Source organism: Dermacentor albipictus, chromosome 2 (assembly GCF_038994185.2).
Source record: "Dermacentor albipictus isolate Rhodes 1998 colony chromosome 2, USDA_Dalb.pri_finalv2, whole genome shotgun sequence".
In the NCBI taxonomy this organism is placed as follows: domain Eukaryota; kingdom Metazoa; phylum Arthropoda; class Arachnida; order Ixodida; family Ixodidae; genus Dermacentor; species Dermacentor albipictus.
The window spans coordinates 207,590,826-207,617,086 of record NC_091822.1 but is presented as its reverse complement, the minus strand read 5'-3'; the positions used below and the strand labels follow the sequence as shown (position 1 = coordinate 207,617,086).

The 26,261-nt window shown below is 44.5% G+C and overlaps 1 protein-coding gene across 2 annotated transcripts; it reads right to left on the bottom strand.

Moving 5' to 3' along the window:
- Nucleotides 1–3,080: 3,080 nt before the first annotated feature.
- aay (phosphoserine phosphatase) lies at nucleotides 3,081–26,261 on the bottom strand. Of its 2 annotated transcripts, XM_065433731.1 has the most exons (7): nucleotides 26,153–26,261; nucleotides 25,561–25,643; nucleotides 24,037–24,275; nucleotides 22,554–22,688; nucleotides 9,422–9,567; nucleotides 8,366–8,514; nucleotides 3,081–3,856 (listed from the first exon to the last, which is right to left on the bottom strand). In XM_065433731.1, the coding sequence occupies exons 1-7, from the start codon at nucleotides 26,244–26,246 to the stop codon at nucleotides 3,746–3,748; spliced, it is 957 nt and encodes a 318-aa protein (XP_065289803.1). In that variant the 5' UTR covers nucleotides 26,247–26,261; the 3' UTR covers nucleotides 3,081–3,745. The 2 variants fall into 2 exon arrangements, with proteins under 2 accessions (XP_065289803.1, XP_065289804.1); XM_065433732.1 differs by lacking the exons at nucleotides 25,561–25,643; nucleotides 26,153–26,261 and adding an exon at nucleotides 24,435–24,593.

Below are 26,261 nucleotides of genomic sequence, written 5' to 3'. Positions count from 1 at the left end.
GGTCGAATGGCTGGGATTAGGCGACAGAGCGAGGACATCATCATTTGGCCGCATGGGTTATATGCTGAGCTGCGATCAAAAGCGACGTCAGGACGTGGAGACGAGTACCAGTGGCTGCGGCAGTACCAAGAGATGATACCTTGTGCTTAGCAGCACAACAACAAAACCACTAAGCAACCACAGCAGGGTGTTAAAGAAAGAAGCTTGTGGTTAGGTTGTACGGCTTTACAGCTGCAGTTCAGGCAAGAATACGAAGTTTAAACACACTTCTTTTGACTGAGTGAAAGCTGGACTTGCAAGATGAATTATGACAGAAATTGCATGCAGTGCTTCTTAGCCGCATAAATTCATTGGAGTGTTTCCGTGCTGCTATGTGCAAGAAGGGACATGCATACAAGAACAGTGGTTAAATGCACAATGTTTATAATAGGATGCTGAACTTAGTGGCAATGTGGGCTGCAAATACTATAGTACGACTATATATTCTTTTAAGAACACTCAAGAGTACTCGTAAATGCAATGCACATGTCTGCTTCCTTAAAGGTTGTGTGAAGTATCCTGCTTGAGCTTGCCATTCAAGCGAGCATCAAAAGTTCACGCTCGACTCCCCCCCCCACTGAAAGTGTATCTTTCCTCTTATAGTTTTGAAAGGGCCCCTGAAACGGTTCGGACAAATTTTGTAGGCGCATAGGGAACAGCTTAAGTAGAACATTCGCACCACAATTTAAGTGAAGCGTTACGTATTAATGGAGTTACAAGCGATTAGAAGTTACCCTCCTCCCTAGCCATGCCTTTCCTCCTCAACTCGCTTGACGAGCGAGCGGCGCTAAGCTCCGCCTTCACTGGTCCTGCGTCACGATGCGACGTCACATCGTCCACTTCCGGTTGTTGGAGCACGCCTCCTCCCGCGCGAGACCTCTCCGCTGGCCGCTTGGCCATCGACCGAGAGCCATCGAAGCAGCGTGCGTTGCGAGCATTCTGTCGTAGCGCCGAAGGTGGCCGGTATTCCGGTAACCACAGGCAAGCTGGTCATTTCGGCAAATGACTGGAGGCATAAACTCAAGCTGATGAAGGAACTTCAGAGTAGACGTACGTGAGCAGCCTGATCGGTCTGCACGGTCCAGACACTTGTTGGCGCAGCGCTTAACCAGTCAAACGAAGCGCTAATATTGCTCTAACCAAGTGTAAAACATTTTAAACATTTATAAGAACAACGTGTTGATGATTAGACTCCTGCGAAAAATACACACCAGCAGCAAAGAAGAATGCACTTCGTTGCTGCTACTGTGTATGGTTGAGCTCTGTGCCACCAGGTGGCTGCACCGTGCAGACCATTCACATTTACTTTTCTGCTCATCTCATGGCTCATCCCGGCACAGTCAAGCGGCCAGACCCTGTCCCCATGCGCTTGTGTTTGCCCTAATACCGGACTTGCGAAACGTTATTGCGTTGGTAATCTTCCGCTGTAAAGTGACGGCCACAAACGCGCAAATCCTGGCGCCTATCGGATAGCCGCAGTCCGATGCGCAGCAGCCAGTTCGCTCGTATGCTGCCTTGCAGAGGGACACGATTTCGCAACTTCACATCTTTCCAGTCGCTACGTCTGCAGCCCACAACGCTACAAGGGCGATTCATCGTGCTCACGAAAAGACTGATCGACACTGACGGCGGAGCTCTCGTCAAAGACTGCGCACGTTGTAACACAAGTAGACGACACTTGCTGTGTGCCGGAAGCGCTCAAGTGTACTAAAAAACTATTCTTGTGTATTCTCTTTAAGTTATTTTCTTTTTACAAAAACAAAGTAACTAACATTCCAACTATTACGAGCATCATTTGTTCACCATAAAGTTGGAAAAATTATCGACCACGCGCCCTGGTCAGCCAATCAGATAGCCCGCCCATGTGACGTCATACGGGTTATTTGCATCATATGGGTAGGGGCGGCTTAAAATTCCGCCGAGCAGTGCGCTGCGATCGACAGCGATGTGCATTTTTAAAACCTTATAATAAATTACACGCTTTACGCAGAGCACTTAGATGTGTCAACTAATGATCAGAAGGACCTACTCTAACGACTCAGTACGTTTGTAGAAAATCGCCAAAATCGTTCCAGGGTCCCTTGAAGTACTTATAGCCAGACTAAAGCTTGAGGTTATCTTAACACATCAGAACACTTTGAGCAAAAACATGTCAGGTCTAGCAGCTCATCCATGTTTGTTCTGTCCAGGTTCACCACTGTGCTCGTGTTGGGCGATTTTCAAGCAATCACCACAGGCAGACGAGAATGTGTTGAGGTGAAATGTGCCAACAACCGAGTCCACTTTGGCATGTGCCCTAAGGAGTGTGCAATAAGTATCTGAAGCTCGTAAATAATTACCAAAGTGACTTCTGTAATGACCACCATCAATTAAATGTGAGCTCGTCACTCGTTACATATCCTTAGGAGTTGATGCAGCTCATTCTGCTGTATTCCTGGCAGTGGCAATAAGTGAACTTTGATTTAGCCACCACAAGTACCTCATATTCTACTTCACAATATTAATTATATGCACAGGAAAAGCTTCTCCATCATCACCTGCACCTACTGGGCCACTCTGCCGTGCGCACAGCTGTGCCGAGACGAAAATCTAGCATCCAGCCAAGCAACAAGCAAGACTGCATCTTCATTTAGGTATGACCACCACCAACAATGCTATCCTGTGCCGTTCATCCAGCACAGTGTATCACAAACATGGCACCAGAGTTTTTTCAACAATCGCCTCCGGTACTGCACCATCAAATCACATGCTCTTTGCAAGAAGATGCAAGGAACTCAGGCTGCTGTCATGTTAGCGTGCCAAAGTGCTCACAACAGTCAAGCCCAGATTATGGCAATGCCAGCGGAATTGATTCTGGTGGGCAGCCACCAGGATGAATTTTCTTTGTTAGATGTTCTGTGTCCTGCAGGTCTTAAATATATATTTGTGACCATTTGTCATAGTCTGCAGCGAGCCTGGACAAAGACTGTTTATTTGACCAATTCAAGAATTGTTGCTGTGAACTGCTTGAACCACCATTCCGAAGAAAGAATTGCAAGCCATAGGGAGTGCGAATTTTATTTAGCATAAAGGGCCGACAGCTCAAGTTATTTGACTAAGATGGCACGACAAAATCGGGACATGGTTTCGAGGTTTAAACTGCACGTCCAGAACAAACTGACAAGCAACTTTCTACTTCAGGTACCTTTTGACTTTCCATAAATTAATATAAAACAGGCCCATTGAAGCCTTGCAACGAAATTCATTTGCCGTATTTTTAAAACATGTGTAAAAAAATAAAAGGTGCGCACGCTTGTGTTAAAACAGATCTCTCCTTGCCGTCACAGTAAGCGATTTTAAGAAATGCAATAGAAAATTTTTTTTGGCTAAGCTGCATTTCTTCACAGTGAGTGTGAAATTCGTTTGATCAATATGATCATACTTTTTGAGCACTCAGCTTTGTGGACTACCGTTGTCACTCCTTTGAAGCACATGAATGGATATCTTTGCAACACCTTTGCAACTTCCAGTTCCCACACCCAATCATTTTTAGAATGAATCATGTCTGGTAGCAAGCAGGTGTCCTTGACCAACAATATCAAGGCAGCCGCAAAATGAAGCTCATCCTTCATGTCTCCCCCCTTGTTTCAATAAGAACAGGCTTCAAGGACAATAAAATACTGTACAAAAATAAATATGCGGCACAACAAAGAAAAGTGGTGTCATGTCAGTTCCTGTTCAGCTCTTGCACTAGTTCATCGAAGCTGTAGACAAACCATGAAGCTGCCTTTTTGACTTTTTCACGCACTTGGTTTCCACCGTATCCAATGAAGGCATCCTGTAAACAGAAATGGAGAGCACAGAAAGCGTGAACGACCCAACCAGTGCATGCAACCTACATAGCACGAGACGACAAATGAATGCCGAATATAAAACTGCCTCTGCCTAGGTCATGTGACATGCCCGCATGCCAAGGTGTTGTCCATGAGGACAGCCCCACCAAGATTTGTGCACCATAGCAGAGTGTTGTATTTACAAGCTGCTTAATTAAAAAACAAGTCTAGGTGAGGTTTCGCATCTATAATACTGGGTACCGTGCAGTACAAGTATGCAGTACTGGGTCCTCTTTAATTTCTGCTTTGTATTAATGATCTCCCCCTACACACCTCAGTTAAAATATGCCTTTTTGCCGATAATTAACATCTTTTTCAATTCTTTTGCCGATTCTGTAACTGTTCCAAAGCATGGCAAATTAATATAAACTTTTCCAAGACCGTCTCTATGTCCTTTACATGATGTTCATGCCCTTCCTTCTTTGCCTATGCCTTTAATATTATTAGTTTAAATAGTGTTCAGATTCAAATATTTAGGTATCCTAATAACACACAATTTGTCATGGTGAAAACACATTGATGTCACCAGTAACAAGGCCCTTAAAAAGCTAGGTTACTTGCGTAGTATGCTTCATCATGCTCCTCAAAAAACTAAACTTCTAACGAATAAAACCCTCATTCATTCCAACCTCGAACATGACTGCATTGTGTAGAAATCCGCATAGACACTGCGACACCAAAAAACTAGAATCCGTGCAAAAAATAAATAAATAAATAAAAGGCAGTGCTTTTTGTTTTCAGGAGATATGACGAGGCCTTTTCACCGTTCGATTTTCTTCCCTTACTTAGTATCTACTCTTTTAGAGCATCACCATTTTAAATTCCTAAAATTCGTTTATACATACATTCTTCTAGTCTCTTTTCTCTAGGTAACTATTTGACTTTTTCCAAACCTCCATCTATGAGGTGTCACGATGCCCTAAATATTTCAACCTTTTTCGTCCACATCGACTCCGTTAAATACAGCTTTTTTCCATCAACAATCGAAGCCTGGAATTCATTACCAAGAAACATCCATTCATTAGCATTGAAAGAATGTTTGTTGTATATCCCGCTCTTGCAATAGCCTCATTGATGCTGCAGTATGTATTATTGGATCTGGAGGGAGGACAATCCCACTGCTGTCCACCAGTTATTGGATCTTGCCATTGAGTGCGGGAGTTGGCCGACGTTGAGGAAGATGTTGAGATGAAAACTAGAGTTTTATTTACATTATTTACAGTAAGAATACAAAGAATTTAACAGTAATAAAGTCATTGACAGCCGGCAGCAAGTCGAACACTGCGGCCTGTGGCAAGAAGCCCGAAAGAGATGAATGAAGGAATGCTCTCCTCTGCTCCCTGTCTCTGGCTTTTAGCCCCTTCGGTGTCTCGGGGTCACATCATTTTCGGCCAGTCATCGAGCCCGCTCAGATGTCATTGTCTACCAATGATAGTCGCCCGTGAAAGTGCAGTCACATTCGGCTCAGGGGGCTGCTCCATGGGCTTAACTGTCCGAGGGATGACTTGCCACCGGTATTTGCCACTCGTGAATTGCCTTTATGATAGCTAGCTTTTTCATCTGTTTGTCCGCGTCAACTCCCAACTCGTCGCACAACAACAAGTCTGACTTCGTCAACATTCTAAGATCCATGGCCGCTGCCCCGACTGGTGGTTAGAACTGTTTTCCTTAAATAATTTGTGCAAGCTCATAAAATGCAACAAATTCCAGATTCCTAGAACCGTCAAAATAAACACGCAACATTTGAAGTCTGGCGAATCAAAAGGAAAAAAAACACGCGCTCACTTATGGATGCAGCACCCTGCCATCTAGTTCATCGGTCTGCTGTTTCGGTTCCTCAAGACTCTCTGGGTTGAAGGCTCTTTCTTCTTCGCTGTTCCCAGTTCCTCAGGACTGCCTGGGTTGAAGGCTTTCTTCTTCGCTGTTCCCAGTTCCTCAGGACTTCATTGAACAAAGGTTCATCCCTATCGCTGCCAGCTGTTATTGGATCTGGAGGACAATCTCACCGCCGTTCATCAGTTATTGGATCTTGCCGTTGAGTGCGTGAGTTGGCCGACGTTAAGGAGGATTTCGAGATGAAAACTGGAGGTTTATTTGCATTAATTATAGTAAAATACAAAGAAATTAACAGTAATAAAGTCATTGATGGCCGGCAGCAAGTCGGATGCTGCGGCCCATGGCAAGAAGCCTGAAAGAGATGAATGACGGTATGCTCTCCTCTGCTCCTTGTCTCTGGCTTTTAACCCCTTCGGTGTCTCGGGGGTCACGTCATTTTCGGCCTATGGTAGTTGCCCGTGCAAGTGCAGTCACATTCGGCTCAGGGGGTCGCTCCATGGGCTTCACAGTCCGAGGAATGACTTGCCACCGGTATTGCCTCCAGGTCTGCAACTGCTGTCACAATCGGCAGATGGTGTGGCTCCGAGGGCTTCACGATGACTTACACCCGGCGATCCCTCAGGATTTGCAAGCGCTCAGCAGAAAGAGACGGGTTGTTTTCGAGTGACCTTTAAGAGCTGCAAAGCAGCTTTGCTCAGGACCCAGGTTACCTGGAACTGTGCCAGGCTCCCGTTGCACTTTCGGGAAGAGTCAAGCACTGGGACAATAGCTCCATGTGCAGAGCATGAGGCGGGTGGGGGTCGCCATCTTGCCTGGACGTGCTGCACTTCGGGAACATGGTAGATGTACTTCTGTGCACCTTAATTAGGTGCGACGGCGATTCGATGTGGTCTGGTGAACTCGAAGGGTGCCAGGAAGAGGTGCTGTATCTAACAGTATGTGTGTATTTGTGTGTGCATGTGTGTATATATGTATTTCATCATAGCATGCCATCAAAAGAAAGATACATGCTCGTGGACAACTTTCTGGGGCAACGATGGTAATGTTATGGAGCGAAGGCCCGCAGAAATATGAACACTCCAGAAAAAAAAAGACCCACATTTTCATTTGTGTTACTTTAAGCTGGAGAATAGAAAACAAACATTTCCATTAAAACAATAAAATAAAACAATATACCCTACTGAGTGTTGGTTTATTGTTCTGCTTTTTCGCTTCGACATTTGGGTGAACGTGTTAAACCAAAAAGTGCTGCAGTGACACACGTGCAGAAGCTCCACCCCTTTCCCTTCACTAACACACAAACTCGTCCACGAGTATGCCGTGGAACTCAGTCAGCACAATTTTTTTTATAGGGGATTACGGAAAAAAGAATGTACGACATGGAAAAAAATGAACTGTAGCACTACACAAAACCTTATTTGATGGTAAAAGAAAGCCAACAAACCATCGAAAACCCACTCTGTAAAGCTCATTATTACTGCCTGGCAGTTGAATTGAACTATAAACACTCTTCCCATCTTTGGTAATAAAAACAGCCTCTTTTTGGGTGTTTGCAGCCCCTTTTCACTTCCACAGACAGCAGTCTCTTCTTACCCTTGCACACCCGTTCAAAGGGAGTGCACTCAATCTTGACCTTTCCTGCCAGCTGTTGGTACAGCCTGTGCTGGTCATTGAATTCGACGACAGGGCAGCTAACGACAAAGCCAATGGCGAGTGAACACTGCCAAAAAAACATACAATAAGAACTGGCTGAGCATTATCATGTTTGTTCTGTTATTACCACCAGTTCTTGCAGTCCTCAGCAAAAGATGGCCGTCTCTTAAAGGTGCTGCTGATTCTAGCCTATATAGTAATAAAGCAGCTGTACAAGGTGTCCGTGGTCACAAGACAGCATCTGTATTGGCCATTTTGGCCATAACAACCAGAAGGAGAAACGTCACAAAAATAAGCTAGTACACATGACCCTATGGAAACTAGAGTGGACTGTTGCTTTAGAGTGCAAAAGCCAGGAAAATGTAACAAGCAGGAACATATTGTCACGTGGTAGTGACGATAAAGAACACAGTAGCAATACTGTGAAGGATGAAACTAACTTTTACTGGGCGAACCTGTGCCCACGAAAACAGGCTACACTTAAAGCACAACAGCAACAGCGAACACAGTCGGCGATCGGCAAAGTCTGATCAGCGGGTCAAGTATATGGGCTTTCATACATCAGTCATCGAAGGTTTCAGAGTAATCGCTGGTGCCCGCGTGTATTCCAGAAAGTTCTGCACCATTCGTGTCGCACATACATGAAATCGGATAACATAAGGTTCGGTGACAACAGAGAGCAAAAAGAACCATTGGTAACATTCGTGAAACTTCTGATACGTGCGGGTGCGTGCCGCACTGAGCGATAACATTTGTTAGATGGTGAAAAGCGGTCACCCGAAAAAGACAAACAAGTACATGTGTCAACATCAAACAGGTTCTACAGTATTTGAATTAGCTGCAAACACTGCGAGGCATTCTGTACTAGTTCTGCACATATATGCTGATGGACCGGTGCTTATGGGGTATCGAACATTGTCTATGCTATAAAGTCAGTTAGAATGCAGTCTCTTGGAAGCACCTACCGCAGGAGGGCAAGCTGCCAGATCCGTTGCCCCATCACCGACCATGACAACTCGCTGGTAGCCATATTTCTGCTTTAGAAAGGACACCACCCGAGCTTTGCCATCTTGATGAGTTGTTGGCTGCTTTTCATCGTAGCCGGCATACTCGCCTGGAATGAAGTGAGCAACCCTGTACAATGTAATTAGCCCAGTGATGGAAACACTGTCACAATTTTTGCACCAATACTTGATGTTGATAACCGTAAACTAGAACATGGCAGTTTAAATAAAATCTCTGATAAAAGGCATCAGGCCAATGTCAAGCTTTCAGCCTCTCAATCCTAATCTATTGAAAGTTGTTTAACCTGCTCTGTTAGCTCACAGAAAGAAAGCATGAACAAACTTTGTAAGTATTATAAAACACCACTGATCCTTTTTTCTTCAAATAGCTGTGGAGTTCACCGATTTATCCTTGACTCAAAACTTTCCAAGCAATTTATTAGACTGCAATTTACTTGAGAAAGCGCAATAATATTTTTTCAGCACTATTCCACTTTGGAGCACCATTTTGTTTGCGAGAGAATTGAAATGCCGCCACAAGGTACCTGCCGGTAGTATAGGTACAAGCTTGCTCCCGGCCTGGTGCTTGGCCATTATGGAATTTCAATGCTTGGAAAAGCGTCTTTGTCTCCAACCCAAAGAGGTCCCCACCTCAATAGGTGCATTTGGGGCACCACGTGGGAAATTGTCACCATGCGGGCCGTGACCTAGTTGTAGAGCTGCCTTGGCTGCGGGAGGTCGAGGGTTCGATTCCCAACGTCACTGGGCACCCACTGGTTCAATTGGGCACTAGTATTCCCCAGCCTGGCGTTTGGCTTTCTTCAAGGGCGATACACTTGAGGAAAGGAGCCTGCACCCTAAATTCCCATTGAAAAAAAATGGGAAGTTTGGGCTGCTCCCATGGTGACCATTCCCACGCCTTCGAGTTGGGGACAAACACAGTTGGGGACAACTAGGCCACGACCGTGGTGCAGAGACGACATGCAGAACCACTAAGTGCAAACTATATACACATACCATTAAAGTAGAACTTTATTTGATTTGCAAAAATGTTCTTGCGAGGAATGCCAATCTCATCTGCCACTCCCTCGATGATGGATCGGAAACCCCCAGAGACCAGATAAACAGCAACTCCACGAGATTGCAATTGTGCCACCAGCTCCCTGTAAAATGAAATGTAGAACATATCTGTGTGCTCACTCGAATTGCATTTACCACAGTTTTCATAGAGCAGCACACTTCTATTCAGGGGGCACGCCACCACACCGAGCATGGTCATGATGCCGACTTTGTATGCGCAGGCGCTGCTGCTATCGTCAATCACCTTGGCTGCCTTTCTTGGTGGAACCTGCCCTTCATCTTTTACTCACAACTGGAATGTCATCGCCTGCCAACTTCCCCTGCCTTCGGACCAAGTAACCATTTCAGCCTCAAGCCCGCCACTTCTAACCAACACCGTGCTTTCCGCCTGGCCACAGCGAGCAACTTCCGGCGTGGTAGACTCGCTACTTCTACTTAAGCAGCCTCCGTCTTGGGACCACTTGGGGTACGCCACCGCACCGCGCATGGTCATGATGCCGACTTTGTATGCGCAGGTTAGTTACCTACCTTGTGCAAGATGTGTTCGTTCTAGCGAACGAATGTTTATTGCGGTGTCGTGCCCCTCTGACACATTTGATGCCACTCGGAAAGTTTTGTGCCACTTGCTATGTTCATTATGTGTGAATGCTCACCTCACTTTCCTTTTACTAGCCCTTTCTGGGGACATTGAGCTTAACCCCGGTCCTGTTAATGACATCCCCACTCCGGTATCCCTTGAATCCATTGCTAGCGTCCTATTCCGTTTAGAAACCTCTCAGAACACCGTTCTGTCTGAGCTCGCTCTAATTCGTGCTACACAAGCCACCATTGAAAACCAGGTCGGCCGTCTATCCACCCATGTCGACGCCCTTGAGAAAATTGTAGACGTTGATAAATCAAATCAAATCACTCGATACCTGCATCTAGTGAGAATACTGAAATAATTAAACTCACTTCCCAAATAAACGACCTCGTACAGAAATGCAATGACTCTGAAAACCGCCTTCGCCGGGACAACCTACTTTTTTTCGGTGTTGAGGATGTGCATGATGAAACTTGGGAGCAATCAGAGTCTCGCGTTATTTCACTGTGTGCAGATAAACTTCTAATTTCCATAACCAAAAATGACATAAAACGCGCACACAGGCTTGGCCGTTTCCAGGCCAGTAAACACCGACCAATTATAGTAAAACTTGCGCGGTACAAAGATAAGTGTAGCATTCTGTCTGCCGGGCCAAAGCTTAAAGGTACGGCAATTTCTATCCGGGAAGATTTTTCATCGCGCGTACGGCTTGCAAGGAAAAAGTTGTACGCCTATGCGAAACAAAACAACGCCTCCACTTTCAAGATACGCTTCGATAAACTTCAGATGAATGATAGACAGTTTTTATATGATGTGCAATCGGACTCAGTTTTACAAGCTAAATCCTAGCCATCACTTCAGGCTTGCCTAGCACTCTCCTTTCCCTCCCAGCCGCTACTAAACCCTCTTGAAACATCACGCAATCACATACTTTCTGTTATACTGGCTAATGTTCGCAGTTACATGTCAAAAAAAGATACCATTGAAGCCCTTCTCGAGGATAATAACACAGACATGGCCATTTTCACTGAGTCTTGGTTAACCCCTGACATAGATAGCACTGAGCTATTACATGCAGATTCTCCCTACACTCTTTACAGACGCGATAGGAGGGAACGAAGGGGTGGTGGCGTTCTTGTCTTCACGAAAAACAGCATTCCTTGTTACGTACCAGCTTCCTAACAGTTGTACTCACGAAATTCTTTGTGTGCACATATCCATGCCTACATGCACGTGCATTCCCATATCATGTTATCGCCCACCCGATTGTGACCCTTCCTTTATCGACGAACTTAACACTGTCATTTTAGATGCAACCTCTCAATTCCCGCGTGCTAACTATATTATTTGTGGTGATTTTAACTTTCCGGATATTAACTGGGACACTAACAGCATCATCCCGCCAGTCAAAAGATTTCCTTGATTAAGCCTTAAACTTCAACCTTCCATAAACAGTAAATTTACCTACACGTGGCTCAAACACGAAAAACCCTTGACCTGGTCCTCACTTCCCAACCCGAATACATTCAGTCTATAGCATGTGTCAATGGGCTGAGTGATCACAGTATTGTCCTTTTCAATTTGGAAATCCCAGTTCCAGTCAAACAGCGTTCAATAAAACTAATTCGGGACTACAAAAAAGCTGACTTTTCCATAATTAACAGTGAACTGAATATTTTTTTTGAATACCTCAAAGAAACTGCCTTCAGAAGGTCTGTTGATACAAACTGGCTGTTGTACAAGCATAAGCTACTCAGCTTAATCAATAAGCACGTACCCCTTGTGTGTATTCGTGGTGTCATGGGAAAGCCTTGGTGCACTAACCAACTAAAAAAACTAGCACAGAAAATTTTTCACAGAAAATAACACAACCATAAACACAAATTTTTTCACTATTTTTCTCGTTTTCATATGTGAAATTTCCAGTATTTAGTTATGTTTAGTGTCCGATTGTTGTTGGCACAGCGTTTTGATCCACAAATAAATTCAAATGTGCGATTATTTTGTTGTAGTTACTGTGCTAAGGGAAGCATTATGATCTTTGTAACGTGGCTATGGGATGCATCATTTTCATGCACTGGTTATATATACATTTTTTATTATCTTTGTTGCATTGTTATTACCTTGTAAACTGTATTACCCCTCCTGCATGGGCCAGTATGTTGGCCTGCAGTATGAATAAATAAATAAAAGCGCCTTTTCAGAGGGGCAAAAAAATGTGGTTCCGCCCCTAAATGGAAGAAGTATTTCACCTGCCTGCGCAAGTACAACAGCCTTCTGAAGCTTTCTAAGAAAAAATTTTATCACCAGGATCTTCTCAATATCATCCGTGTAAACCCAAAAAAATTTTGGAAAATACTCGCACCAAGTAGAAATCAGTCGCATAACATTACCATAACTAATCCTAATGGGTCCCATGTTCCAGTTGAAAAGCGTTTCGACGTTTTCAATTCATACTTCGCTTCCGTCTTCACTTGTGAATCTTCCACCAACATTCCTGTTTTACCAAGATTTTGCGGCACTGAAATGCCTCCCATTGATGTAACTGCTAAAGGAATCGCAAACTTAATCAATAAACTTAACATATCTAGCTTTATGGGAACAAAGAAAAACTGCGCAAAAGAAGGAGAAGACAGAGAAAGAACCACACGACACAGGCGCAGACTAACAACTGGTTTAATGCTCCAACGCCTCTTTCCTACCAACAACAGAACGCATGCGCACCAACCACAAAGACCAATGCCGCTATCATGTAGTCGAGCCTAGAAACGCCAACTCCTTGTGGTACAAATGTATGGAAGCCTCACTAACACATTTATCTGGCCCTAATCTCGCGATTTCTAAAGCTTCGATTACTTCACGCTCTTTCTTATCCCTTGCACGTCCGACAATATTAGTCCCGCCAAAAAGTGGGGTACAAACATTGCCGTCATGCCTGCAGGTCTTGCAATGCTTAGGAAGATGCTGTCCTCTAGAATCATCTAGGGAATTGGCATGTTCTAATAATCTAATATTAATGCAGCGGCCTGTTTGTCCAACGTACACGTTGCCACAACTCAGCGGAATCTCATAGATGACATTCGCACTACAGGGCACAAACTTGTTCCTGTGGTTAGTGCTGCACTCGATTTTCTTTTTCCTATCAGGTCTAACTAAATTGCACAGACTGGACAGCTTGCAAGGTGCCGAAAAGAGAACCTGTATGCCGAATTTACCCGCGACCCTCTTCAGGCCGTGCGAGACCCTGTGGACATAGGGCATAACTTCATACTTCCTCCTCTCCTGTGGATCCACCCCACGAGGCTTTGAACTTGGTCGGAAGGACTTCAGCAGGGACTCAGCAACAGCCCGAAGAAGGGCCAATGGAAAACCGGCTGACCGAAGGCGATCAGCTTGGGCATCAAAACTAGACTGAACCTTATGTGGGTAGGACTTCACTAATGAAGCCCTGAGGCACGTTGACGCAATCCCCCTCTTGACCAGCTTCGAATGGCTCGAGTTGAAGGGTAGAAGTGCTTTTTTCGACCTAGGCATGTACGCCCAGCAGAGGTGGTCAGGATCGTTAAAAAATAATTTTAAGTCTAGGAATTGCAAGCAAGAATTTTCAGGAAGTTCAATAGTAAAATTAAAAGTGGCAAAAGCAGACTTAAAGGATGCTAAAACCTCCGATGCCACCTGTGTCAAGTTATCATTGTGGTCTAAATTTAAAAGAATTAAAAAATCATCAACATATCGGAACACACGAACGATGCGGTCGTCAGGAAGTACCCGCGATAGCGAACGGTCAAGATCGGCTAAAAGGATCTCAGACAAAACAGGGGCTACACACGACCCGATACAAATGCCGCGTTTTTGCACATAAAATTTATCCTGAAAACTCACAATGGTAGAAGAAAGATATGCCTTAAGCAACTCTAGAAAACCTTCCACAGAAATACCACACGCATTCTGGAAAGACACAGCACCGGATCGTTCAATACAGTTCCGGACTGCGCAGAACAGGTCTTCGTGGGGAAGGGAATAGAACAGCTCTTCAATGTCAACCGAGAAGCCCGAGTTAACAGCAGAAAGGTTATCCCCTAGTGCTTGCGCCACACGGTCTGAGCTGCTGACCTTGTACGGATCGTCTGGTGTCAGACTTCCCAGATGGCGCAGAAGGTACTGACTGACCGCAGCTTGCCAGGAACCAGTTTCCGTAACGATGGCTCTGAAAGGGCATTCCATCTTGTGGCTCTTGGCACTGAAGAACACTGAGAGCACAGTGACCTTGTTCTTCACCACTTCACTTCTTAGCCGATCGAGATTCAGATCCCTTAATAGAGCAACCGCCTTTGCCTTCACTTTAGACGGTTTCAGATCTACAATCCTAAAGTTCTTTAAGACAGCGGACATGGCCTTGTCACTAAAAAGCTTCTGGGGCTCGCTATCGCGGGTACTTTCTGACGACCGCATCGTTCGTGTGTTCCGATACGTTGACGATTTTTTAATTCTTTTAAATTTAGACCACAATGATAACTTGACACAGGTGGCATCGGAGGTTTTAGCATCCTTTAAGTCTGCTTTTGCCACTTTTAATTTTACTATTGAACTTCCTGAAAATTCTTGCTTGCAATTCCTAGACTTAAAATTATTTTTTAACGATCCTGACCACCTCTGCTGGGCGTACATGCCTAGGTCGAAAAAAGCACTTCTACCCTTCAACTCGAGCCATTCGAAGCTGGTCAAGAGGGGGATTGCGTCAACGTGCCTCAGGGCTTCATTAGTGAAGTCCTACCCACATAAGGTTCAGTCTAGTTTTGATGCCCAAGCTGATCGCCTTCGGTCAGCCGGTTTTCCATTGGCCCTTCTTCGGGCTGTTGCTGAGTCCCTGCTGAAGTCCTTCCGACCAAGTTCAAAGCCTCGTGGGGTGGATCCACAGGAGAGGAGGAAGTATGAAGTTATGCCCTATGTCCACAGGGTCTCGCACGGCCTGAAGAGGGTCGCGGGTAAATTCGGCATACAGGTTCTCTTTTCGGCACCTTGCAAGCTGTCCAGTCTGTGCAATTTAGTTAGACCTGATAGGAAAAAGAAAATCGAGTGCAGCACTAACCACAGGAACAAGTTTGTGCCCTGTAGTGCGAATGTCATCTATGAGATTCCGCTGAGTTGTGGCAACGTGTACGTTGGACAAACAGGCCGCTGCATTAATATTAGATTATTAGAACATGCCAATTCCCTAGATGATTCTAGAGGACAGCATCTTCCTAAGCATTGCAAGACCTGCAGGCATGACGGCAATGTTTGTACCCCACTTTTCGGCGGGACTAATATTGTCGGACGTGCAAGGGATAAGAAAGAGCGTGAAGTAATCGAAGCTTTAGAAATCGCGAGATTAGGGCCAGATAAATGTGTTAGTGAGGCTTCCATACATTTGTACCGCAAGGAGTTGGCGTTTCTAGGCTCGACTACATGATAGCGGCATTGGTCTTTGTGGTTGGTGCGCATGCGTTCTGTTGTTGGTAGGAAAGAGGCGTTGGAGCATTAAACCAGTTGTTAGTCTGCGCCTGTGTCGTGTGGTTCTTTCTCTGTCTTCTCCTTCTTTTGCGCAGTTTTTCTTTGTTCCCATAATGTCATACCAACTAGCCCCTCACCGTACGCTTCTAGACTTCATATCTAGCTTCCCCGGACCTGACAACATACCGGTGAAGATACTAAAGGGCACTAACGTCATTTCTAGCCAGATATTACAAATCATTTTTACCCAGTCTATAAGCGAGGGTACTATTCCCAAAGACTGGAAACTAAGCAAGGTAACCCCCGTTTTTAAATCTGGTAAGCGCTCCGACCCATCCAACTATCGCCCGACCTCACTTATATGTATTGCCTGTAAACTTTTAGAACACGTCATTTATTCCCAAATAGCTTCCCACCTCGACAGAAATTCTTTTTTCTTTAGCAAACAACATGGCTTTCGTCCAGGCTTATCATGCGAAACAACTTTTTGAATTCACCACAGATCTCCACCTAAACTTAGATTCTTCATTTCAGACTGACGTAATTTACTTAGATTTTTCAAAGGCTTTCGATCGCGTCCCTCATCAACGACTAGTGTCCAAACTTTCATGCCTTCACCTCGACCCACTAATCCTATCATGGATCATTTGCTTCCTGACAGGTCGCCTCCAGTTCACCTGTGTTGGTGGTCGCTGTTCAGATACTACCAAAGTAATATCCGGTGTACCACAGGGATCCGTCCTCGGCCCACTCCTTTTTCTAAAATACATTAACGACCTCCCAACAGACATATCATCCACAATACGTCTATTCGCCGATGACTGTGTTATTTACCGTCGTGTCACTACTAACACTGACCAATCCATTCTGCAAAATGACCTAAATTCGATTGACAAGTGGTGCTCACGCTGGATGATGGAACTAAACGTCTCCAAATGCAAGTTAATGCATGTATCACGTAAATGCTCTACATCCAAATTTCTATACTCTTTGGGCTCTGTGAATTAACCAGAGGTCGACAGCTACCGCTACCTTGGCGTTATCATCACTAACAAACTAAATTGGTCGAACCACATCCAACAAATAACAGCCGATGCTTCAAGATCCCTTAACTATATTAAAAGATCCCTATCCTTGTCTCCTTCGTCGATTCGTAAACTAGCATATGAAATTTTCATCCGTACCAAATTAGAATACGCGTCTTCAATTTGGAATCCACATCGAAAGTACTTGACTGACACTTTAGAAGCCACTCAAAATCGTGCCTCCCGCTTTATCTTATCGAATTATGACAACACTATCAGCATTACTAACTTAAAGTTATCCATTGGTCTACCCCTTTTAGCATCAAGACGCATAATTTCGCAACTCTGCTTATTCCATAAATTGTACTATAACTTTCGTGACCTTCGTTCCTCACATTTATTTCCACCCATTCGCTCATCACATCGTTTATTCAATTCTTTATGTATCCAACGCCTTCATGGTTCTACAAACGCTTTTAACAAATCCTCCCTTCCCTCTGCAATAGAACAGTGGAACTCGCTCCCGGAATCCATTGTTGTAGAGCGAAACCCTTCGAAATTTCGAAAGTTATTAACCACCCATATTTGCAGCTAATTATGCAAAAACCTGTTCTTTTTAGTGTCTTTTCAGTTGTTGCCTATTTTTGCTGTGCACATGACTGTTCATTCGATGTTTGTATTATTGTTTTGCCTCCCCCTTATGTAATACCCCACATGGGGCCCTTAAGGGAATAATAAATGATGATGATGATGATGTTGACCATGCAAGAGGTGTTGCTTTAGAACAAGCGTCCATGTACACTTAATTATCCAGCACCTCATTTGTGCTTCTTTATAGCTGGTCAGCAATGCTTGGGTGAAGTAAAGAAACATTGTAAAAATGAACACTTATTTTCAAGGAAAATGACTTCTCCACAAGTCTAAGGTAACTCTTTTTGTCCCCGCACATATTGCTTTAGTATATAGGATAAAAAATTGTAACAGAAAATTATGTAGCCAGTAATGAAAGCTTAAATAATTATTGCTAAATACTACAAATGCACTTGAAAACCTACATTTTCGTCAGCAGTTGAAAAAATAAGTGCTATATAAAAAATACTTGCAACTGATGCCAAAGGGAATCCAGAATATATGTTTCAAAGGTAAATGGTGCCCGAGTCAGCATCCGAGTCATGCAGTGAAGAAGTTTCTGTGTTGCAAGACAATTGTAAATTGAATTTGTGGCAAAATATGTTTGTATGCTGTTGACCTTGCACTGCGTACAGCACTGGTAGCAGTGTTGCCTCTTCTCAGGTAGGTAATGTCTTCAGTGTTGCCCGCAACATCTTTACGAACTATGGCTTTCTCTCAAGTTGCAGTGCTGCTGTCAGTGCGTACAACGTACACTTTCTCTAAACAGATGAAATCAACAGGTCCAATTTATAAATGCCAAGCATCCCAACACATTCCGACTGTCTCATCGGGACATATTTGTCAGTAGTGTGTGCAGCGGTGGTCATGTGTGCCATGCGCCTGCCTTTGTCCATGTCAACCACCTGACATCCTGATCACGAATCAGATGAGGCAATTTCCTCTTTCTGGTGCTCTGATTATAAAGATTCAATGTTGATCTGTTGTAATTACAATCCGCATGCTTCCTTTTCAGACAAGGCAAAGAGCATCACAACTATTTCGTTCATTATGCGCACTTTAATGTTTATGCAAAGTTGTGTAACAAATTTCACCCTGGAAACAAATTAAACCAAACTGTGAAAGCCCATTGCTCATAAATGTGCGCCTAAAAGTACATTGACACCTTAACCTCTGCTGTGGCCAGGACTGAACCTGCGACCTCGATCTCAGCAGTGCAATGCCATAGCCACTAAACCAGCTACGTTCACTTGTGCCTTCCAAGCTGTTTTAACATGGCAGTAATTGGGAGTTTTGAATGATCAATCACCAGTAATACATTTGAATGGGCACTGTCATGAAAGAGTTAAGGTGTCCGCACGCTAGAATATTGAGAAATGGTAATCTGTCAAATTGAACAGCTGCTGAAATGAAGTGATGGTCCGATGTTTAGTTTTGCAGAGCATGCAATGAGAAATGTAGCCTAACTACACTGCAGTAAACGGAATTGAAAAATGGTGAATGTAAGTGTCCACACCATGCCTTTTCGGGCATGTGACCAAGACCAAAAGAGCACATTTTGAAGCAGGACACAACTCTCCGAGCGTTTCATTTGACTTAGCACTGACAGCGAAGTTGCCATCTGTTCCAAGAACATCTTCGAACAAGGCATTGGAACAAGGCACGAAGAAGTCGTCGTGGCTTAATGTTGCAGTAACATACTTGCATAAGGTGGCAATGAATTTGGGTGACAATAATGCAGCCATTGTGAACATGCAAAAGGCAAGTCCTGCACAGAACAATCAATAAATAATTGGTCCCTGCGGGTCTGGATTTTCCATGCAACAGTCTGGCCATAAACAATGCAATTTAGAATTGTTTGCGAATGTTGAATCAAAGAAGTATTTAATTTACAAGCCGACATATTTAAAAAGCATGTGCAAAAGCAGCTTTTTTTTTGCTTCTGTTCTGCACAAAAGCTGCAAAACGTTGCCTCAATACGTAGAAATGCACTTCCAGCGAGTGAAATGTTTGCCCAGTTTATTTTTAACACCAATACCAGAGATGCCACTGCACATGTACCTCAGCATTTGGAGTTATTTCAGAAATGCAATTTTAGCAATTCCTTCGGATCTAAACAAAATACAAAAGATCAAGTAAGCTTGATGTTTAGCAATTTTGAGCCACATCAATGAGAACAGAAAAAGATAGCCTTTATCACGATATAATTTTCAAAACTCTACTCGTACAATTTTCCCCAAAAGTGTCGCGCTCAGCAGGCTTATGACACACTAAGTGATCCAGTGTATCTATAAGTCTTCATATTCAGCTCAAAAAACAAATTCTCATATTTATGGCAGGGTAAAACAGCATACAACTGCTTAATTCCATAAAAAAATTATTTTGTTGATGCTCTATGGCTTATGTCTGCTTGCAAGTGAAAAAGTCACTTTGTTTGTGCAAAACGAAGTATTACGGCAGTGGAGTTAAAGACGCTTCTAGCATCTCAAGGAGTCTATTTGCGAAATTCACCGTTTTCAGGGTTGGGAAGATTGCTATAGCAATCAGCCTAAAAATACAGAAAAAAGTTTTAAAAATCCTAACTAAATAAAATGCTGGCAAAATTACAAAAATCTTACTTTTTTAAACAGGAGAAATATTTTTTTAAATGTCTCTCTAAACAATTTCTCACCACAAGTGAGCTAGCTAGAGGATCAGTTAGATGGTCTTTGCATAGAGAATAAGTTTAACACTTTTTGATGGCTTGGAACAACCCAATGGCATTTGCCTGCGTTTTTGAGCGGACGGCCTAACAAGATCTGTCTGTTTCTTTGTCATTGTCATCATCCCTCCACAGCATCACTCTTGAAGAGAGATATTTTATAAGGGCATTCAGCAGACAGCGCTGTACTGACTGCTGCATAAATCATCATCACCAGCCTATTTTATGTCCACTGCAGGACGAAGGCCTCTCCCTGCGATACCCAATTACCCCTGGAGCACATACATACATGACATGACTATTCCTGCTAAACCACTTGCTTGTTTGTGCTCAAGTTTTGCACAGAAGTAGCATTCTGCAGCGAGTTTAGTATTAGTATAACATTTGTCGGCATTACTAGCAAGTTTCATCTGCAACAAATTCAAAGTGAATGTCGTCTGTGGCGATGCCATTCAAAACATGTCAATTCCACCGCAGCAGAACCATCGGTCATGGCTTCAGTAAGCGCTTTCACCATTGCCACTACAGATAGCATAGCACTACATAGTGCACTACATATAGCACTACATAGCATAGCACTACATAGAAGCACTACATAGTGGTGTCAAAACAGATAAGACCCACTTAAAATTTATAGCCCACAAAAGTGATACTAATACTAAACTCACTGCAGAATGCTGCCTCTGTGCAAAACTTGAGCACAAACAAGCAAGTAGCTTAGCAAGAATAGTCGTGTATATTTTGTGCTCCTATTTATACAGCAGTCAGTACAGCACTGTCTGCTAAATGCCATTGTACAATATCCCTCTTCAAGAGTCATGCTATGGAGTGAGGACAGATAAACACGCAGATCTTGCTAGGCCATTCCACCGAACAGTGCAGGCAAACACCATACAGTTGAAAAAAACATTGTAGGCAACCCTAATCTTTTACTTGGGTGTCTCTTAGTGGCACTCGCACCTTGGCATTGGTGTTCTTTAGGTTAACTTTAGGTGAACGCAACGCACAAATCGAACTCGGAGGCAACCATTTTTCATTAATTAGCTGCTTAGCCACCTTCATGTGAGCGACGTCATTACTTCCACCTTTCTACTTACAGGTTTTACAGGAATTTCGCCGAAGTCGTGCTCATGTGGCGGGTCTCTAAAGTCTATGATTCAGTGCTTTGGCGTGTGGTGATCAGTAATTTCGAATTAATTCTAATTATCCCAGCCACTTCAGTAACTCAACTTGTAACTAAACTTGTGCTCCGATACCATATCTATAATGAAACCCATCGACTTTATACCGTACTATATTTTTCCGATTTATTTTGAATTTCCTCCCCGGTCATCTCGGGAGGTGAACCGGAAGTGCTGCACAAGAAACAAAAGTGTCACTTCGTGCTCGTGCCACTAAAAGTGTTCAACTTACCCGCTATGCAGTGACCATCTAGCTGGTCCTCTAGCTTGCTCACTTGAGGTGAGAAATTGCTTAGAGGGAAATTAAAGAATATTTATCCTGTTTAGAAAGTAGCACATTTTCATAATTTCACCAGCATTTCGCCAGCATTCAGCTGGAGGTGCGAATCCATGCACCAGTACTTATTTAGGGTTTTTAGGCCGACTGCTATAGTGATTTTTCCGACCCTAAAAAGAGTGGATTTCGAAAAAAAAGTACTGTTTTTAGAGGTCTTTCCTGGAAGCTAGGCTAAGAATGTTTGGCCGGAATTATTTTTTAAATGCACCTTGTTTATTGGGTTTCTGGTGCGTGTAATCTTTTCCATGTGCTGTCATGGAAAAAATCATTTTGAAGCTTATTTTACGCATTGTTTCTGTGCTAGAAAAATCTAATATAGCTGAATATTTGAAACACAATTTACACTTATAGTCAGATCAACTACTTGAGATGCTAGAAAGATCTTTAAAGATCAAAACTGTGACATTTAGTTTTGCAAAACAAAAAATTTACTTGGAAGTGGGGATATCTTTAACCATTGCCTCCTCTATTTTGTCAATGCCAGTGAAATCACTCGTTCCCCATTGGGAGCCGTTGGTGCACCATAGTTCAGCAAGATGCCGCAATGCACCGCTACCCAGACTGCTTGCGTCATGCGTGCGCCCGAGCGGGCGCTGCTGCCGTTCCAGGGGATAAGTGGTGGACGCTCCGTCCCTCAGGTTGCTACGCACCTATCAGTCTTCCTCCAACTTCCCCCATGACCGCAAGCGAGAACGCTAGCCGACGGGGGAGAGTAGGAAAGGACCACAGAAGAGGGTGGTGAATGGTTGGATTGGCCGCATCTGACTGGCATTGAAAGAAATAGAGGAGGCACTGCTTTAGTGCTCCACTAAAGGAAGGCAATTTTGATTTAACAGAAATAAGCAGTTATATGCTTATATACAATTTTTTTCAGCAACATCCAGAATACGCTGGATCACTTGGCGTGGAATATGTTATGCTGACCATATTGGCAACACTACATAGCCACTGCAGGATAGTATACTTTCCACACTTTGGCTGCTGCTCAATCAAGTAAGAACAGCGGAATTCTGAATGCAGAATACAAATAAGACGAAAATTAGGGAGCCTCTAAGTGCAGCAATGTAGGCTATACTGAAAGTGCACATATGTCGTCTCAAGGTGCGCAAAGCTACTCACTCAATGCCAACAGACAGCCGTGGTGGGTTTTGCTCGATGTATTCTTGAAGCATGCGTGCTGTCGGTTGGATGAGTTCTAGGCGCAGTTCCAGTGCCTCCTTGAATGTCATGCCCCCCCGCATAGCCTTGTTTGTTCTGTGCACAAAGGGAAACATCCAGAAAATAGATGTCAGGCATGGACCACCATCCTTCAGTGTACAGTCATACTGGCTCCATGTGCAGATTTATGTGCCACCCGAGTTGCTGTGGCCCGTACAACACTTGTGCAATATGCTTCGACATATCTGCTTGACTGCCACGTATGTGACAGCGCTTACAGCACACGCAAGGAGAGTTGGAAGCATACTTGTACTTACTTTTCCACAATTGTGTACTTTCTTGCTACTAGAGAAGGTGCAGTTGACAGCACCCAAAGAAATTTTACTTCTTGCACTGTACATGTTCACTACTATGTCAGCTAATTTTCATGCATTCAGTGTTTTTCTGCACTGCACTGTTGCTGATTACGCTGGTATTTTACTTATGCAAACACAGCTAAGCAATTACATTCCTTGCTGCTTGATGTAGTATTACTGACAACAAATTGTGGTGCTAAAGAGGCCGAAGGACTGAGGGCATTCACTCTTTTCGTGGCAATCTCTCGATTCCATTCATACCGTATATTCCACATTCACAAAATGCAATATTCAGCTGGCTGATGAAGCATTAATGCGTTAGCATATTGGTCTAGCTAGGCAGATTGCTCATCTGAACAACATATTCACATTTGGTACATGCCGGCCTTTAAGCAAATAAAAAGCTAGAGTTGTTCAACTGCTCGCCGGCCTAGAGAGAGCACTAGCCCGCGCAGGCAATATTGCTTTTAGTTTTAACGCTACATAACCACAGCAGGACACAGACGACAGCGCAGCATTATTATTTCAACAATGATCTCTTCAAAGCGCCGCAATACACTATAGCCTGCGCTACTGCTCAATCCCTCAGCTCCGTCTAAGCAAAAGCTCTAAGCTCCAATGCTGAGTCAGTTCAAGTGCAACAAAGTAATGGTCACGAGTGAGCGCTTCCCTATCCCACCTTTGAATTCTCGGTCTGCCATGTCGACTAAACTCCGACCCACCATAAAAAATTAAATTTCTGTCTATGCCCTGGTATGATCGAGCTGCCAGGTTGGACGTCATGCAAATTGAAGAACTAGGTCGAAAACATGGCGGCGCCTACATATTTCGACACGCGTGTTGTCTGCGGGCGATAAGCTAGGCACTTATCAGAAAATTTTTGCCTACTCACGGCCCGGCCGCTGTGCGAATTGTTCGGCGGCGTATACGTCATCCCAAGGCAGCGCCAGCTGCATGCAGCCAGATGGTGCGCGCGCGGGAAGGTCCGCAACTGTGCGCCATCATACGATACAGTTTTGGATAGGCGCAAGGGGGCGATAAGGCAGCGAATGAATATTTAAAGCTGAGCAAACGTCAAGGGCACTTACAATTCAGCAACTTCCTTCTCTCTGCCTGAAAACCGGGCAAGTTCGTCGATGGCTTCGTCCATACACACCGTAGAATCGACGTCGAAGCAGACGCAATCGGCTGCTCTCCACATAGCACGTGTTTGGCTCTCGGTTAGGTTACTCTCAGTCACCGATCCGGGCATGGTGCTGATACTTGGTACACTGTTCAGCTTGACGACGACTCGAGACCGCAGCTGCCGCTGTTGAAGCTGACCCGCCTGTGCAGAGGAGAGGACAGCCGGCTCAGCTGTTGCGGCGTGGGAGGGAAACTAGCAGACGATGCTGGCGAGCAGACGATCCTGATCAATGCCTCTGGTGCAGCGTGTTTACACTACGGTTTCGACTGCAGATGCGTGACAGGGAATGACAGTACTCACACGGATGGCCAGGAATCTCGAGAAGAGATTGAGCATGAGGACAGGGTAGCGTAAAATAGACTTCGAGCGGCCAATCAGGGCCCGTCGTGCGCAGGGAGGCGGCAGACTAGCCACTCTCCGCGCTCGGTTCCCCCTGGCGGCGTAGACCAGCGTTCATCAGGTGATACATATATATATATGTGTGTATATATTTTTTTGCTCCTGCCGTACTGTGAGTTTATGTACGCCGCCCAGCTGGGAACTTTCCACTACTCGTTTTCGCCCTGCTTGATCGTCTTGCTGTGCTTGACCTCGTCATGGGTCCTTGCGGTCATTTGTTTCTTACAGTGGCGCGTCTGCGGCGCCGCAGATGGCAGGGTATGTACGTAGAACGTTGCCTGGCTCTCTCTGGTCGCCCTTGGTAACACGGCGTCCTTATAGGTTCAAGGGCACGACGCAGCCGTTTTCTTTATTCGGCACTTGTTGAGGAAAGGAACGACGAACAGGTGTTCATTACGTAGCACCCCCGTAACGAGCCATCGCCTGCGGCTCGTCATCGGCGCTGTCTTTCGTTGTGTGGAGCGCGATTTGGCCTGTTGCCGGCGTCTGCTTCACGCTGGCATGAGAGGCCGGTCCTTCCCTCAAGAATAGTTCGTTTGTTTCTCACAAAACGTGGTAGCGCCGTTTTCATTGTTCATCGGTGTACTAACCTTCGGCGACTTTCGAATGTCCTTTATTGATAGCTCAGTTAGACTCGGCTAAACATAAATTTTCGCCTTCGTTCCACAACCAGCTGACTTCCGGTTCACGTGCTGAGCACGTGAACAATGCTCCTTTTCTCTTGGTATTGCTCAGGGCTGCTGCTATCGCTCTTGCGTTGGCATTACGTAGGCGCACCGCCTCCAAAGTACGCAGTCTTCTAGAAAGCGCTTGGGTTCTTTGTCTGGGATGTTTTTCGAGAACTCGTGTGCAAATTTCCTCGCGCTTTTTCACTCTCTACCAGCTATATAGGCGAGAAAGAACGCCGAATATCTGCAAATGCGGCGTGTAGTACAAAAGTCGTTTTCGTTGTACGAAAGATAAGACGCGTTCGTAAAAATAAAACAATAAAGAATAATTATGATAGGGAGTTGTAGGTCATACTCACAAAAGATTCCTTCAAAAGGACAGCAAGGATTCGTTTTGCCACCGTTGTGGGCGATAGCGGGGGGCGACATCGTTTTGAGACACCTAGAAAAAAAAAGCACGCCGCGTTGTATTCTGAAGGTGACGAAGAAAGTGCCTGAATTTGTTATCTGACAAGAATACTCTAATCGGGGGCAGACACAGGGCATTTTGTCAGCGCTGAAGTGCTGCCATAGGCGTCTCGTGATTTGGGTTTAGCTGAATGGGAGAAATAACTTTAGCTGCTCTTTTAGGTCGAGTGTTAAAACAGCGGAAGCATGCATTATTCCCATCTTCTTCCTATTCTTTTGGCCTCGTTGGTATCGTAATTGCGTAGTATGAAACATCACCCAATGTGATGTATCTACAACGCTATTAAACATTGTGGCTAGCTGCCACCACATGTTGCAACGCTCATCTTTTGCTAGCCATATACAGCGTCTTCCGTATTTGGCCGGTGGACTTAAAAAGATTCCCGTCCGCAAACTATTCGTCTAATCGAGAGCAAACATTGCTCGCAAGGCAGGATATTGTACTCTAACTTGTTTGAGATGTATTTAAACATCGGCACTTGCCTGCATTTTGTAGAATGAAGTAGAAACTGATTTCGGCTACGACCGCTGCTTTTGCAAACGGGAGCCGAGCTGCTGATCCGACAGGTTGCGCCATCTGGTAGACGGCGAG

Excerpts from the sequence above, each read along its gene's own strand:
- aay (XM_065433731.1), bottom strand. The coding sequence starts at position 26,246 with ATGGCGCAACCTGTCGGATCAGCAGCTCGGCTCCCGTTTGCAAAAGCA. Across the intron at positions 9,568-22,553 it reads CGGCTGTCTGTTGGCATTGA|GGAGCTGGTGGCACAATTGC; the intron begins GTGAGTAGCTTT and ends TTCATTTTACAG. Across the intron at positions 8,515-9,421 it reads AATAAAGTTCTACTTTAATG|GCGAGTATGCCGGCTACGAT; the intron begins GTATGTGTATAT and ends ACTTCATTCCAG.